The sequence below is a fragment of the Rutilus rutilus genome (genome assembly GCF_951802725.1).
Source record: "Rutilus rutilus genome assembly, chromosome: 20".
Classification (NCBI taxonomy): domain Eukaryota; kingdom Metazoa; phylum Chordata; class Actinopteri; order Cypriniformes; family Leuciscidae; genus Rutilus; species Rutilus rutilus.
In genome coordinates, this window is record NC_140225.1 from 30186505 (window position 1) to 30204006 (window position 17502).

General features: G+C 38.1%; 1 protein-coding gene across 5 annotated transcripts; it reads left to right on the top strand.

Annotated features, from left to right (window-relative positions):
* Nucleotides 1–10970: 10970 nt before the first annotated feature.
* LOC311279727 (serine/threonine-protein kinase pim-2-like) lies at nucleotides 10971–17058 on the top strand. Of its 5 annotated transcripts, XM_084391417.1 has the most exons (10): nucleotides 13113–13252; nucleotides 13435–13527; nucleotides 13700–13750; nucleotides 13935–14316; nucleotides 14419–14590; nucleotides 15013–15157; nucleotides 15347–15427; nucleotides 15537–15633; nucleotides 15816–15965; nucleotides 16421–17058. In XM_084391417.1, the coding sequence occupies exons 1-6, from the start codon at nucleotides 13250–13252 to the stop codon at nucleotides 15020–15022; spliced, it is 711 nt and encodes a 236-aa protein (XP_084247543.1). In that variant the 5' UTR covers nucleotides 13113–13249; the 3' UTR covers nucleotides 15023–15157; nucleotides 15347–15427; nucleotides 15537–15633; nucleotides 15816–15965; nucleotides 16421–17058. The 5 variants fall into 5 exon arrangements, with proteins under 5 accessions (XP_084247542.1, XP_084247543.1, XP_084247544.1 ...); XM_084391418.1 differs by having other exon boundaries at nucleotides 15350–15427; nucleotides 15537–15965; XM_084391419.1 differs by lacking the exon at nucleotides 15013–15157 and having other exon boundaries at nucleotides 15537–15965.
* Nucleotides 17059–17502: the final 444 nt, after the last annotated feature.

Here is a 17502-nt window from a genome sequence, read left to right on the forward strand (position 1 = left end):
GAAGATAATCATAGTATGCACACCTTGCCTGAACAACATATTAAAGTCACCATGAAATGGACAATTGGACAATTCTTGTTTTTATTGAATATTGCAATAAAGAAATAATAATTTATTATAAATGATTTATCCATGCACATCATATATATATATATACATATACAGAGAAAACTGCATTGTATATACTCACATAGGACCACTCCCACCATCACAATGCAATGGACATTGTGCAGGGATGATTTTTGTCCAAATTAATCAAGGCTAGAAATTATGAGAAAAAAGTCAGAATTGCAGGATATAAGGAGTTTAGAAATGTGAATTGTGAGATAAAAAGGCGCAATTACCTTTTATTCTGTGACGGAAACAAGCTTCTATACATCACTGAATTAAAACAGCTGAAGAAACTAAGAGGTGGATCCTGTAAAATCTTTTATTAGCTTTATTATAATATTATCATCAACATCATATTCTGAGAGTAGAAAACCAGCTACAATCTCAGAGTCTTGCTCACATGAGGCTTTCTTAAAAATCAATTAGTGGTAAAAAAAAACATTCAAATCAGACAATCTCAAAATCTGTCTCTTAAATCGCAATGTCCCTCAACCTGTGACAGACCGGCTTATTGTTTTATAAATGAGCTACCATGCAAAACATTTGGCCTATTTCTAAACACAGCTGACTGTTATGGCATCCTAATACAAATGGAAAGAAACACAGTTCACTGTTTATCAAACTAAACTTAAAAGTGGAGCACCGGTGTATATGTATATGTATGAAGAGTTCAGATGCAAAAGCCTCTAAGTGCCATCTGAAATTTTCTTCTAGAATGATCATTTTTATCAAGCTTGCATATTTAAGTTCAAAAATATACATTTATTAGAAATATTTATTTAAAACAGTACTACTCTTCTTTTTAATATTTTAATTCAATGTAATCTTTTTGTGATCATATAGTGAGTACAATTTTGCAGATTGACAATTATAATTCATTTTCAGTGAATTAAATCACAAATCAACTCAATGAAATGCTGAACAACTCAATTAAACTAAATGTGAAGGGAAACATCCCCACCTAGTGGTGAATATGCACAATACTACATGAATAAAACAATGAATCCATTAAACACATTAAATAACAACATATTTTATACATATTACATGCACAATGGAGATATAAAACGTGGAAATAGGGGGTTTCACTTCATAGAGAATGAAGCAGATCTACATAAAACACAAGACAATGCACAAATTAATCACGGTTGTGCCTGGTAATACAAAGTCAATTCAAATACAAAGATAATTCTCCGACTGCTCAAAACGTATAACTATAGCTACTTCATGTCTCGTTATCTCTGCTGTGGGCGGGGCCTATTCCAGACACTAAATGCCATCACGCATTAGACAGATGGGGCTGTCCCCATTTATGCAGTAATTTAACATTTTACACTCCGTTACCATTATATTTTTGTTAGCAAGGAAGTGCAATAAGCCATGAACTCAGGACACTCGCACTGTCTGACACACACCTGAAACACACGCGCACAGAAAGCTCAGACTGTATACGATCCTGAATAGAGTTCAGTTTCAAGACTTATTGCTTGAATAGTCAAATACACACAAAATTATGTCAAAATGGCTGTTGTGGCCAGAGTTCATTTTAATGTTCTTGTTATAGTCGAGTCACCTTCATTTACTGTATATAAGGTGAATTGTCCTAATGTGGGACACTGCCTAATGTGGGACACCTAAGGTCTAGTGTTTGTAGGTCCCCCATAAATACATGAATGACAGTGAAACTATGGGTTAGACAAAGCTGTGGTGTCATGTGATCAAAATCACATGACCTATCAAATGTCCAATAATATTTGAGGGTGGAGCAATCATCAAACAGGAGGCACCTTGTGTGAAGACGATCCGAAGGCCAGTGACATAGAGTTTTAACCAGTTTGATATTAAGGAGTTAAATACATTTTAAACAATGCAATCCTGCAACATTTTAGCCTAATATGCTTATGAAATGTTTGTCCATCAAAAAATAGTCTAACTTTGTGCGTATCAACTATATATTTTATATTTTTATCAAATTTCTTAGTGTCCCACATTAGGAAATGTGGTTTCCAAATCCGGGACAGTATGATCAGCCTAATGTGGGACAGTACTTCATTGAGTCAAAAATGTGTGGTGGGGCATGGTTTGTGGGACAAACATGGTTATTTACATGGTTTTAGTCTTGTAATGCAATATCACAATACTGTTAATGCAGATTTTTACAGTCATGTGAATTTTTTATTCTTGGAGGGCGGTTTGAAGGCTCTTTTGTGCGTGTGCATGCCTACATACGTGTGTGTCTCTCTCTCTATCTCTCTTTCTCTCTCTCTGTGTGTGTGTGTGTGTGTGTGTGTGTGTGTGTGTGTGTGTGTGTGTGTGTGTGTGTGTGTGTGTGTGTGTGTGTGTGTGTCATGTATGTGTCATGTATGTGTAAAAGGTATAGTTGACTTAAAATTAAAAATAGATCTGAATTTAAAAATGCCGTAGAAAACCAATAAAGCAATTCCACTTTATTTTATGCATCTGATTAATTCAATGAAATGCATTTTAGATCACAATGGTAAAGGTGATAAAGACAGGGACAGATTGTCAGATGCCGAAAGAGAGGCAGAGACAGGTAAAGGATAAGAGAAAGAAACTTAATCAGTGGAGGCAGGACAGGATGAGAGGAGCCATAGAGGAGTATAGGCAGATTGTTGAGGATGGTGGGGTCCCTCAGCTGAGACTGTTGGCCAGGGCATGGAATGTCCCTAAATCTACTCTCCAGTGAATCTAAAATAAAAGATTTTACTATTCTACATGTATCAATGTGATTTTTTGGTGTTTTATCATAGATTTTTCAGTGTCCCACATTGGGGACACGTTCTGTCCCACATTAGGAAGCTGCAGTTTTTCTCAGACGACTTGCAATAAGAGCACTAATATGTCTATAATTTATCTTATGAATGGGTTATCTGAATTTTCTCTTTTGATTTGATTAGGATACATCCTGGGTTTTTTAAATTGGTATTGGGTGTGGATTTAATGTTTTGGTTACACATCGAAATATGTCACAGAAGTCTGAAGTGCAAAAAATGTCCCACATTAGGGCAATTCACCCTAGCGCTTTATACAATAGTACTTATTGTTTCAAAGCAGCTTCACAGTAATAAACAGGAAAATAATAATTTGGTAAAACAGAATTCAATTCGGCTAAAGAAGCTCTAAAAGAGACATTCATGAGTTCACATGTTCATAAAATCTTTGTATTGGATATGGAATAACATATTTGGCTTGCTGAAGTCCAGCCCAAAGCCTGGGATGTAATAGACTGTCAGAGTTAAGAATTCTTTTGCTTTTCTTCTCCAGGGTTGGACACACACCATCCAGACTACAAAAAACACACTGGATTAAACACAGGATTGGATGGATATCATCCTGACGGGAAATTCAAACCTGTCCACGTCTGAGCAAGAACATGAGAGACTGAAAACTGGAAAGAAGTCCTCAAGTCATCACAGACACAGTTGCTTTGTTTTCAAAGTCAAGTCAAGTTATTTCTATAGCGCTTTATACATTTCAGATTGTTCAAAGCAGCTTTACAGTGATAAACAGGAGGATAATGATCAATGACTCAAACAGAATTCAGTCGTGCTGTAAAGCAGCTCTAAGACAGTAGTGCCATTATTCAGCTGAAGACAGTTTAATGTTGATTCAGTCCAGTTCAAAAACTGTGTAAAGTTCATCATATGATTATGAAATGACCTGCCAATGGCCGGTGGCTTAAGAAAATTTACCGGTCATGAAACTTTTTTTGCAAAAACAGACATTTAGAAAATTCACTATTTTCAATTTAATAAATTATTCAAATGTAAAATAACACTGCATTAATTTCTAAATTAAACAGATTAATCTTCATTAAAGTTACAAAAGTTATTCAGTCAAGAGCAGTGAGTGATTTTATTTGTATTTTTTATGTCCTTTGTTGTTTGAGGATTATTAGGCTGCTGTCACTTTAAGGCCTAATGCACTGATCCAATATAGCCTACTTATACTGTACATGTGTGTTTTCTTTCTCAGCTGTTTAACTGACTATGATGACCTGACCTGATGTACTCGTAACATCATGAGAAGAATGGCATCTACGCTAATGTTAGTCTTTCTGTTTATTCCGAGGTTTACTGCAGTCAGCCAGATCCGGGCCGTATCCAGATCAGATGGTGGACCTGCGCCTAGACACGACCACAACGCCTTCCTCAAGGGTCAGCCTCATCAGCCCTGTGAAGGCCTCATCGACACGACAGCCATCGGCACCGATCCTCAACAAACTCGTCTCCATATTGGCGTGACTCCGATCTTCAACCAGATGGAACTGGAAAAATATTCCCAATGTTCTGATCCAATCTGACTTCTGACCAGTAATGCTGCCTGAATCATAATCATACACTGTTCGTTCATTGGCCAGAGAAGAACAGTATTCGCGCGCTGTCTGAGTCACAGCTTTCAGGGCATGCGCTTTTGCGCACAGAAACTTCCCACACCACTTGCGAATAACAAATTGAGTTCAAACTTTTGCTTCTTGCACTTGCATGTTTAAATTGGCACGCCTTAAACTTTCGATGCAGCGCTGGTCCATCAATCCGAGCGTCGGTCATGTTTGCTCTCATGTTCTCACAACATTGCATTGTTAGAAATCATAAAAATGTTACTGGCCAACTGGTGATTGACACCGTTTCATATACTTGCCAACGTTGATTTTTACTTGTGTTAATTTAGTGTTCATTTTAGGCTATAAATGTCTTGAACATTATAAGTGGATCTTAGTGGGCTTATAAAAAATGATGACATGGTCCCTTTAAATAAATGCTTATTTAATATAATCTTTGTGGTTATGTAAAAAAAAGAAAGAAAAAAAACGTGCATGCAGAGTCAGTCTCTTTTCTCATCTCCTTTCTTGTATTATTGCAAAGATTCAGGGAAATCTTGAAACTTGAAGGAACAGTTACCCCCAAAACAAATTCAATAATCTAAAAAATTCTGTCATCATTATTTACTCACCCTCAAGTTGGGTATTGGGGTATTTAAAAATACGATGTGACCCCTTTAAATAAATGCTTTCAAAGAATAGAAAAGAATAAATGCTTTTAAACATTCCTGATCTATGACAAACCTTAGAAGTGAAAATGCAAGGGCCTACTTGTAAAGTTCAAGGAAGACGAGGATGAAGGTATACAAGGTTTATTAGATAAATATTTCAAGGATAATAGCCAACTTGCCATACATAACAATACAGGAGCAAGAACTGAACTCAAGCATGAACTTAAATACACAAAGATAATTAACTAAAAGAGAACAAAGGAACACATGTGACGAGAGAAAACCAAAACAAACTAAACATGACGGTGACACTATGTCAGGGACCAAGCAGTTAAGCAAGAGGAGTCACAAGGGAAGTTCAAAAGTAAGGATTTTTATTTCCCAACAATCATGGCAACAAAATAAAGCTAAAGTTTTGGGCCCAAAAAAAAGGTCAAATAAACAGACGGTAACTAAAGCTCTGAACATAAAAGACTCAAAAATACAACTGACTTCCTACAAAAGATACAACGGGTACTTATATATTGGCTGATCAGACCAATTTTGACACACAGGGGAAGACTAACAACAACACTACTACATAAGCTACAAATAACAGCAACCATTAATGACTGTGTTGTAAATTATCTGTTTTATATGCTGATTTTGTACATTTTACATTCCTGGACATATGTATTGTGATGATTTATGTGGTGTATATGTAATATTGTATGTTATTTTATTTGTTTACCTGCCCAGGGACAGCAGATGAAAACTAGCTATTAGCTAACTCTGGTGCAATTACTTTTAATTGTGCATTGTCCCTGTAAAAATAAACAATAAAATGAAATGAAAATGAAAAAAACTTATTCCAAAAGGAATGTACTTTTACTTAACCTTAACTCAACAAAAGTACTCAATATAATATAAATCTAAACCCCAAAATATCTAAGGAGAGAATGAGCTCCACAGGATGTCGTTCCTCCTTAGGTCCCTGTAGAAGCACCGCCCCCACACCCCTCTCAGAGGCATCAGTCTGTAATATAAACAGTTTCTCAAAGTAAGATGAGTTTTGGTCGATCGGATCACAAGTGGACGACGCTAAATACAGGTGTAAACGGGGTCTAAAATTTTTTGAGCTTGTCCACTTTTAAAGCAACACTAAGGAACTTTTCCTCTTCGGTCGCCCTACAGGTTGGAAGCGGAATTGTCCATTACCGCTGTCGTAAGTAAGTTCGCCGTCCGCAGCCTACTGTCGCACGCACGCTCGCTGTTTATCTAGCACCGGCTTTGGAATGAACAATGTCCACAGACAAGGTAGAGTATGATGCATGATTTCATGAAAGTATGATGTATTGCGACATCAGAAACGAAGAAAAACAGAATAATGACTATTGTAACGCTTGACGTAAAGCAAGTCAAACTTGTAGTTTTCCTATGTCTCATTCGGACTACAGAAACGCGACCCGGTTTGGCAAACTCAGGCGGGGTGATCGAGCGCTCATTTTCCGTACCACCCCCGGAAGCCGCCATTGGCTAACAAGCCTTCACCTGCTGTTAGCATCCCATTGACTCCCATTCATTTTGACGTCACTTTGACAGCGAATAACTTTACATCTGAGGCGTTTAAAGACTCCATTTGTCCATTGTTTATTTCTAAAGAAACACGACAATGTATAAAAGGCTCCATTACCTTGTATCTTCCGTTATGGCCCCGTAGAAGCAGTTTTTGTAAAAGTAGGCTAACGATTGCGTCATAACCACGCGACTCTCTGGAAATTACCGTAGAGACAGAGGAAGAGAATCTCGCAGGCAATCGGGGGGACGTGGAGGCATAAAGTCCGATAAAGTCAAGGGAGAAGCCCATAGAGAGTCATGACGTTGCTCCTGCTCCTAGCTCATGGACAGCTCCTACTCACACTCTCCGTCTCTGCGAGATTCGGAAGGGAATGGTTCAGATTTCGTTTGGCACAGCTACTAGAAAACTTACAATTGTCAGGCAGGCTGCTCACGTCACATCCACGTCGTTAAGCTCAGTTTGAGTCTGCGCAGTATGCTCAGCCATCAGGAAGTGAAAGCTTCTAATTTGCTTCACTTCTCTCCGTTGAAACCTATGGGGTCGCTGTGTCCAGTTTATATACTGTCTATGGGCAAACTTGCATAGTGTGGTTCTAGCAGATATAGGGCTGCAAAGCGAATCCAGAAGTGCCTTTCACCCTGTTACGCCTTGATAAGGCGTAGATACGATTTTGGAAACATTATTTTAAGGTAAAAAAATGTTCCTTAGTGTTGCTTGTGGTGGAAATTCATTATTTCTTATATATATATATTGTTTTCCAAACTGTTAATCTCATTTTGTGTTTCTGTGAGGGTTTTCTAACAGCTGAATTGGGGGCAGGAAAGAGCCGATGTAATAAACCAGATAGCCCGGGGAGATAACAAACACCTGGGCACGAGAAAGAATCTTAGTCAGGAATACAGGAGGTCATTTAGATTGTAAATGAAGGCCTTTTGGCTTCTCAGGGACAAAGAACAGCATGACCTGCCCAGGGGGGGTAGAACCAGTCCATACTAGCTTGAGATATAAGATGTCTTTAAGGAAATTTACAGAAACTGGGAAAGGAGGAGTCAAGAATGTCAGAAACCTGTATAAAATGTCTCAGTTTTATTATGTCAGTAGGCTTTCTGTTTCACAGCTGGGTGGCTGCGGTTGCGAAAAGATTCCTCAAAGAATAAACGCCTTTTCTCATTATTACAATTTTGCCTCTTAATGCTTCTTACGCCTGTTGATGCTGTGTTTCTCATTGAAAATTGAAATTTGCTATTACATGCTTTAACCACTTCCAGAGGAAGAAAACACATTCAACCAGATTGTTTTCGTAGTGTAAACGCTCATGTGATCAAATGTGTTCAAACAGCCACAAAAGACCGTCTACTCTGCGCCTACTGACCTAATGCGTGATTATTATGGGAAGCGCACTAGCCAGACGGGATTCAAACTTTGTCGGCTGAAGACCCAAGTTTGGCTTGAAGATGAAAAATGTATCAAGCACAATGTTCTCTCACCATCATCGTTATTTGTTCATAAATATATGGGAATATACGGCAAATTATAATGCGCTATATTACATAACGTTATGAATTCTCTTGAATAAAGACCCTGACCTTGGTCCAAATCTTTCAGCAGATCAGCCTGCTATGTTGCAACACAGCCATTGAGCGCAAGGCATCACCAGCCAGACCATCAACATAAGCGTAGTTTGCTCAAACAAACAAAACAGTCCCTGAAGACGAAAAGAGGATCACATGTTCTCTAGGCGCCCCTTTTATACTTCCGGGTTGGACTAGTAGTGACGTCATAGGCTGTCGCCGGTCAATAACGATTGCCGTGATTGGATAAGCTTTCAGACACCGGTGGAGGAGGCTGTTCCCCATAGCGTCATCGACACAGTGCGAGTTCCCTTTTGAAAGGGAACTACAGGGTTCAACATTAACGCTCGTCTAGGACAAGTGGATTTTTACTCGGCCGACCGGATAAGTAGCCTGATTAAAACTTCAGTGACAAAACATAACTAGGGAGGCATCGAAACGCGAGAATGATTCTGATTTTATTACATTCAGTGTAAACAAAGATTGATAATGGATCGTGTAGGCTATCTATGGTAACAAGGTGGCGCTGTTGAGGCTCGCTGAGACACTGCTTTCCAATATGCATATAACAAACATGCATATAATTTGCAGCCGTCAGAGAGCCTCTATCAATATGCAGGAGACTCCCGGACCTTAAAGATGTCCTGAAACCTCTCGCTGTAGTCCCTGGTTGAGTCCGAAATCGCTCCCTATACCCTCAAATAGGGCGTTATTTGAGGGTACAGCCATTTGTAGTGTCGAAACCATAGTGGACATTATTGAGTGCACTTATTCAATCCCACATTGCACTGCAACAACGAGTGTAAAACCGATGTACGTTCAACGGCTGTCCGATATCCTCCGTTATGAGCTTTGATCGACAGTTTGACCCTGTCCCAAATGGCGCACTTCATGTGGACTTTCGGTCTCGTGGACTTAAATTGCGCGTGCTCGCTGAGGCTACGAGTCCGTAGGCCGTCCCATTCATTTTAACGCTCTGAAGTGTGCTCAGCAGCGCCCCCTTTGTACCCTTGAAGCGGTCTTCCGCGAAGCCCGCATAGATGCAGGCTCCGCACACTTTAACTACCCAGGAATCCTTGCGAAAGGCCAATCAGACAACGGATGGGAGGAGATTTCACTCACGGACAATTGTTGACATGGCTGAGAAGAAAATATTATGTTTTTTATGACCTAGATGAACATTTTACCAGTTGTTACCTACAGTTTATACAAACATTATGGTCATCGACCAGTGGTTGATGTCTCAAACATAATAATAGTGCGTTGAATAATACGATCGCATTATGATTCATTAAATAAATAGAACTGAATGGCAGGGCTTTACTGAGTCATATGTAAACATAGTATGAATATTGAAACCTGTAAATTCATCTGAAACTCATGCACATTTTCATTATGTGTTAAAATTGTAATCTTAGTTCAAATCTTTACCTCTCTCTTATTTTTGTGGCTTATTTTATCTGTAAAAGAAAACTTGCCTAATAATCATGCATACCTGAATACAAGGCGTTTTTTATTTCCAGCTTTCATGAAAAATTATATATCACTTATAAATGATTCAATACAAAATGAATAGTAGTTATTGAGATTAATGTGGTTTGGAACTGGTCAAATGTGCCTGAAAAAAAAAATATATATGATCAGAAAATCAACGTGCCTAATTATTCTTAAACTCTAATTGGTTTGTTTCAGATTGGCCTTGTGCCAGACCCTCCCACTTTTGATTTCAGCGAATCAAAGTCGTTTTTTAATATTTTGGCCTTGTGTGATTGGACCGTTCTCGACTTTCAAGGTAAAGCCAGCCGCAATATCTCTTTCAAGATGAATTTAAAATCGGTTTTATCTTTACAAAATCCTTTCTCATGGCGTTCAAACGAAGAAAAAATAAGGATGATGGAGATTGGACGGAGCTGGCTAGCTGGATGCGATGTAAGTCATCATGCCTTTTATCGTTTTAGCTGTTTCAAGTCCTGTCACGTTGTGGGCAATGACACAGAAGGTAAATGAAACAATGCAGTTTAACTTGAGGCGATCGTCGGTGTTCAAGCACAATGGCTTGTGTTGATGATATTTAGTTATACAATGGACATGTCTCTTTTCAAATAAAATATGAGTTTTTAAGTGTCTCTTTATGGAAGTATTAATATATGTAGTACTATATAAAAGTAGACAGTTAATATAGTGCCTCTTCTTCAATTGGACATCAATTATGTCATGTCTGCAACTTGACAAATATGTTGTCAATATCATAAAAAAAAAAAAAAAAAATCATGGTCTGTAAGTTTTTGCAAACTCATTATTGGGCTTTATTCAACTTTATGAAACTATAATGAATTGATATGCTATTTTGACTACAAGTTAATGAACAATTTTCATAGTTTTTTATCTTGCTATTCTGTGGCTCCCTCTGGTGGACAACATTAGTATTCGTCTCTGAATCGCATTGACATAAATGTCATACTACTTTTTTGAACGATTACAATTTTTATATATATATATTTATTACTGATATATATTACTTTATATTACTGATATATTATATATTACTACTATATATATTTATTACTGATAATATACACTAATCAGACTCAAATTCACTGATTCGTGAAACTCAAATTCACTGATTCGTGGTATCTTATTTCATGCTTTAAGTTAACATATTACATTTTTAGCTAAGCAGTTATGATACATTATTATATCACTTGTTAAATGGTTATTCAGTTTGTTTCCAGATGCGATGTGCGCTCACGCGCTCTGCTCACGCGAGACTTCAGGCATTTCGAATAATGCTGTAACTGTAATGCTTCGAATTTTTGTTGCTAAAGCACATTATTGTTATATTATGAATTCGTTATAGCGACGCGTGTTATGAATTCGTGTTATGAATTCTGTCTGCAAATATCAACAGGCTAAATCGCTTTCTGCTTGTTGAGACGAGGCGATTCAGAGACTTGCTGAATATTTTCTGTGCTGATCTTGCGATTTTGAAGCTGTTTGGAGGATTTCAGAGAAACTTTTATTCTAGAAGGAGATCCGGAGGATATAATCATTTACATAGTTTTATTTATAGTTTTATCATATTATTTCTGTGGATAATATCGTATTATTTCGATTGTTCTTTTCTCATTTTAGAGGGAGTTTGGAGTTTTATTTAATTATTTGTTTTATTTTATTGGGAGGGGGTTTTCTGAGGAGAATTTTATTGTATTTTATTGTTTTTATTACAGTTTGAAGGAGGATGCCAGGCCCGAGCCAGGCACAGAGCCAGGAGCTTATTCCTGGATATTTAACACCTCTGTCTTGTGAGTTTGTTTCTGTGTCCACAGGTCCGGCTCAGAGGAAGAGAGAGTTGCAGAGGCCAGATGATGGACGTCCGTCCACTTCATCCAAACACTCTCGCAGAGGTCAGAATAGGCTTTTATTAAAGTTCATAAATTATTTGTCATTGAATATAGAAAGTTGCATTTTTTGGGGTGTAACCACTGACATTGATTATTAATATTATTAGAAATGTTCCAAGACTGGACGTGTCCTCCACTGCCAGGTCAAGTTCCCGTCGAGCCAATGAAGACTTCAAACGTCCCGACTGCGCCAGGTGCCATGGAGGATGTGAACAAGAGCTCCACAGGTGAGACTGAAATAAGGCAGAATGATGACTGCTAAAAATAGAAAGTTGCATTTTTTGATTATTAATATTATTAAAAATGTCTGGAATATTCCAGCCTCAGGCAGATCCAGTGGAGCTGCTTCCACAGATTCTCCACCGGGCATCATGTCCACACCATCTTTGTCCCACTGTGTGAGGGATGTGGTGCGGCGGTTTTGTGGGTCGTCGTCGAGCTTGAGCAGCACAGGCTCGTACATCGTCGAGAAGAGGAGCAGTAACAACAGATCTGAGAGCCAACATGAACAGGGCAGTGGCGGAAACAGAAGTTTGTCCAGATCCGACAGCTTCCAAGAGAGGACGTGTCCTCCACTGCCTGGCCAAGTTCCCGTCGAGACTTCAGATGTCCCGACTGCTCCGGGTGCCATGGAGGATGTGAACAAGAGCTCCACAGGTGAGACTGAAATAAGGCAGAATGGTGACTGCTTAAAATGTTTGACAAGTTAAGGTCTGGTCACATTTACTGTTTCTTAGCGAAATTTTTCTGAAATATTTTAGTTGGACAAAACGTTCTTAGAATATATTTTTGTTAAGCCAATTAGCCATGAAATCACTTGCGCTGTCTGACACACACCCGAAAACACACGCACGATCCTGAATAGAGTTCTGTATTGCGTTTGTATGGTCAAATACTGACAAAATTGTGTCAAAATGGCTGTTGTGACCAGTATTCATGTAAACAGAGTCGGTTAAGTTATGTCTTTAATAAGACATTGCTGTATTTAATAAAATCAATGTTTATTTAAAAATATTAGGCTATATTTCATAAGAAATAAATGTGAAATATATTTTAAGACATGATGGCTCATATGACCTTTACCATTGCCAGACCTGTGCCAAATGAGGCCTGGAAATGTATGCTCTCTTTGTAATAAAAGATCAAATAAAAGAACAAAAAAATAACTATCATTATCTTGAAATAAAATGATTATTACTTAATATTGTGAAAAACGTGTTGGTCACCGCTAAGGGACATTTATGCAGGCATTAAGCAGAAACAGAGCGTCGTCAGGCGGATAGCTTGGAAATATTTGCATTACTTTGGATTTGTGACATTAAAGATAAGAATTTAACAGTAAAATGGAAGTTATATCATTGTTAAATGTGAGGTCAGAGATGTTTCTAATTATTTTATTTAAATTTTTTCAGAAAAACCTACAAAACATAAGAAGATGGAAAGAATGTGTCGGTTCATCAGGAACTTGTGGACGAGTCTGTCCCGCTGCTGTTCTGGCAGTAAAGCTGTGGATGTTGTGGAGCCTTTCGTTCCTCCACTAGATCTGGACTCAGAGCCAGATTCTGATCCAGATCACTCCGGCGTCGAGCCAGATCATGGTAAATCTGCAGTCATTATTGTTTTAAACAGTATTATCGTCTTGTTTCCCACTAAAGATATCTTGAGGCTTGTTTTCAGAGAATATTCATATTATTTTTTCGACCTGCACTGATATTTTTACTATAAAACAAAGGATCTAGCAAGCTCATATATTTCTCATATTTTCCTGTTTGTTTTTCAGACTCCTTTGAGTCTCTATAACGCGGGAGAGATGATTGGATCCGGAGGATTTGGAAGAGTGTTCGAGGGAACACGCACATTTGATGGCAAAAAGGTAAAGCAGTCTTGTTGAATTGTATAAACATTTTGCTCTTGCACGCATCAAACATATTTAATACAGATGATTTAATACTTAGATGCTCAAATCGTAAATGTTATGTGTAAGGTCAGGCGCTTGAATGCTGTTACTGTTATTGAATAGTGTGTTTCTTTTTTCATTTTTGCAGGTTGCCATCAAGCGGATGCACAAGACTTGCAACGATCTTTATCTTGCTATTGTAAGTTGGCCAAAAGCTGAATGTGTATTTAGTTGTTTAAGTGCTGATTACTGTAGTCAATACACCTGTAGGAAGCATTAGGTGTAAATGTAATGGACAAATAAGCCTGGAAAGGCTCTGTTGATCGGATCTACAAAGATCAAAGAAAAGTACCTTTAAAAATACCTTCTTTTCTTTTCTCTAGCCTGGGCGTCCCGAACCTCTCATTACAGAAGTGGCTCTGCTGCTAATGATGAGGCAAGAACCCATAAGCCCCTACGTCATAGAACTACACGATTGGTTTGAGCACCCTCGAAAATTCACCCTGGTGATGGAGTATCCCGAACCCTGCGAGAGCGTGCTGGACTTTATCATTCGTAATCCTCAACTGGACGAAACGACCGCACGGGTCATCATGCGACAGGCTGTGCTGGCAGTGCAACACTGCATTGATCATGACGTTTTTCACAATGATGTTCATGCACACAATTTCCTGTTGAAGAAAGACACGTTAGAGCTCAAGCTGATAGACTTTGGCTGTGGTCAGCTGCTTAGTAGTGATGGCTACGACAGCCACATTTACATTGGTGAGCATTTTGGGAGTGTGTGGAAACCCGGATGTAATGACTTGCTGATTATTTGACACTTTGAAAAAATTGCTCAACAATGCACAAATGTCTTGCTTACAGGAGTACTGGATTACTGCCCACCTGAAGTCTTCACAGGACCTCGATTTCACGCCGTCCCAGCAAATGTCTGGGCTCTTGGAGTGTTGCTGTACGAGATGGTGAACGCATGTCCTCCTTTTCACAATCCAACGGAAACCAAAGAAGCCATTTCAGAACACCAGCTTATCCAACGGTGAGGGAATGATATTAATAACATTGATGAACACACACATAAAGCAAAAGGCTCAGTACAGACACAGTTAAAGTTGAAGTGTGTAAAATTTACACATGTTAATAAAGACAAATGCAACACAGCTAAAAGTATTCCTAATATGTTGGACCTGAAACATGCCTTCACAAGTACCAGTAAGAGCTGCGTTTGTGATGTTTGAGTTGGGGATGACGTGATGACGTAGGTTTTTTAAAATATGCTTTATTTTGTCATTTCGCAACGTGCCACTAGTGCAGAAGACAATACATACTTCACCTTTAAAGTAAAGATAAAGAACACTTTACCTTATATTAATCATGTTTCAGATGCTGTTTTCATAGATGCCAACATTAGTGTCACATGGTCATGACTAACCAGCTCTCTCCTTGATAAAATGTGTACAGAATGCAGTGATCTGATTAGCCAGTGCCTAACCCTGGATCCAACTAAACGCCCGACGGTAGAGCAGATCTTACAACATAAGTGGATTAGAAATGATCTACTGTAGGATGGAGAACTTCAGGAGATTCACTCGATCAGAGATTTCAGGTGTGAGGAAGAGGAACAGACAGAGTAGATTATTAGCATTTGTCTTCAATTCTGGATTATTTGTAGTGAGGTTTTCAAATTTTTGTTCATTGTAATGTTCTTTTTATAGTCAAGTCAAGTTTATATATATATTACTATATTATTTTCACCAATTGTGTCACTTAATGAATTTTTTTATTTTCTATTCAGTAGTTTCTGACTCTAAACACGCTGAAGAAGAGAAGGCTGAGTTCAGAAGGAAGCTCCAGACCTGGTTTCCTGGCATTGAAGGTAAGAAATTCAGCCAGCGCCACAACAACAAAAGATACTGGTTTCTTTTAGATTATTAATATATTATTTCCACCAATTGTATCTTAATTATTATTTTTCATTCCTCCAGTATCTGAATCTAAACCAAGTGGAGAAGAGAAGGCTGCCGTTTTATAATACTCGAAGGCGAGAGGCTTTCTAAGCGAAACCCCATTCGTCGTCACAGCGTAACGTCTCCTACTCAGGGAACGAGGGTTACATACATAACCCAGACGATTTCTCTTAAACATTTAGGATACTCGTTAATTTGTTTTTTCCCCAGAAATAAATTCTTGAACATAAAAATTAGTTCTCTCTTAATATTGATTATTTCCATCAATTGTGTCTTAATGATTTTTTATTCCTCCAGTATCTGACTCTAAACCAAGTGAAGAAGAGAAAGCTGAATTGAAGAGAAAACACAAGACTCGGTTTCCTGACCTCCAAGGTGAAAACTTCAGCTAAGGCTGCAACCACCATAGACATTGAGAGGGACCCACATTTCCCCCAGATATTCAGGGTAATTGTCGAAAATCATCTCTCATTATGATAAATTATTTTCAGATTTATTAAAAACAAACAAGCACGGTCTTCAACTAAGCTACTTTGTTTGTTATCCTCAATTTAGAATACTTTGTATATTTCAGTCAAATTCATAGACCCCTCATGGTAAAACAAGTTAAGTGATATGTCTTTTTTACCTCCTACCAGCTTATTAAACCTGATTATGTCTATTTCCTGTCACGGTTGGTAGATCCGCTGTCTCATTCTGGTCTTGTGTGTGTGTGTGTGTGTGTGTGTGTGTGTGTGTGTGTGTGTGTGTGTGTGTGTGTGTGGGTCTCGTTTGCGCTGATTGTTTCTTGTGTGCGTTACCGCTTATTATCGTCATCAGCGAGAGCTGCAGACCATCTAGCCAGTTTACTTAATAACAATACTTAATACTTAATGCCTTGTCTTTCGTCTTGTGTTTGTCAGATCGTTGTTGAAGCTTCCCGTGTTCGTGCCTGTTTCCTGTATTCCTCATGTTTCCCGTCTCACTGGATACCGGATTGCTTCACTCCCGTTCTCACCTCTGGATTATCTTCTCTGCTTCACTCACCCCTGGATCGCCCATCTCAGTCCCTGCGTCACCGCTCTCCTGCAGTCTGTGTTCCTGGTCTGACTTTCGGCATCAAGCGATCATCTGCCTGTTCTGATTTTTCCTGTGTGAACATCTGTTCAATAAATCATCATTTTCCTTGCTATTGCTTCCGTCTTACTTCATTACATTTCCTCAAAAGGAAAATGTAGGTGCAAGTCAGCGAAGTCCATGTAAAAAGCGGAGCGTGCCTAAGGATACCAGCGAATGAACAAGGGAACGAAGCATCACCAACATCTGTACTTTGTAAAATGAACTGAATAAAAAAATTCAACTTTATTTATTAGGACGATACACATGAATTAACAATGGTGTTTACATTTAAAGCCAAAATAGCTATTTTTTTTCATGTATAAATATACTATATTCTCTGTATTATAAATATACATTAAAGATAAACAGAGTATGCATGTATTTCCTGATTTGGTTTTATTTGATTTATATCATATTTTGTTTAATTATAAATATGCATAAAGTGAAGATAATCATAGTATGCACACCTTGCCTGAACAACATATTAAAGTCACCATGAAATGGACAATTGGACAATTCTTGTTTTTATTGAATATTGCAATAAAGAAATAATAATTTATTATAAATGATTTATCCATGCACATCATATATATATATACATATACAGAGAAAACTGCATTGTATATACTCACATAGGACCACTCCCACCATCACAATGCAATGGACGATCCCATGCAGGGATGATTTTTGTCCAAATTAATCAAGGCTAGAAATTATGAGAAAAAAGTCAGAATTGCAGGATATAAGGAGTTTAGAAATGTGAATTGTGAGATAAAAAGGCGCAATTACCTTTTATTCTGTGACGGAAACAAGCTTCTATACATCACTGAATTAAAACAGCTGAAGAAACTAAGAGGTGGATCCTGTAAAATCTTTTATTAGCTTT

Coding starts and splice junctions, on each gene's coding strand:
- LOC311279727 (XM_084391416.1), top strand. CDS start 11,492: ATGCCAGGCCCGAGCCAGGCACAGAGCCAGGAGCTTATTCCTGGATAT. Junction 11,658..11,761: donor ATCCAAACACTCTCGCAGAG/GTCAGAATAGGC, acceptor TAATATTATTAG/AAATGTTCCAAGACTGGACG. Junction 11,882..11,975: donor TGTGAACAAGAGCTCCACAG/GTGAGACTGAAA, acceptor GGAATATTCCAG/CCTCAGGCAGATCCAGTGGA.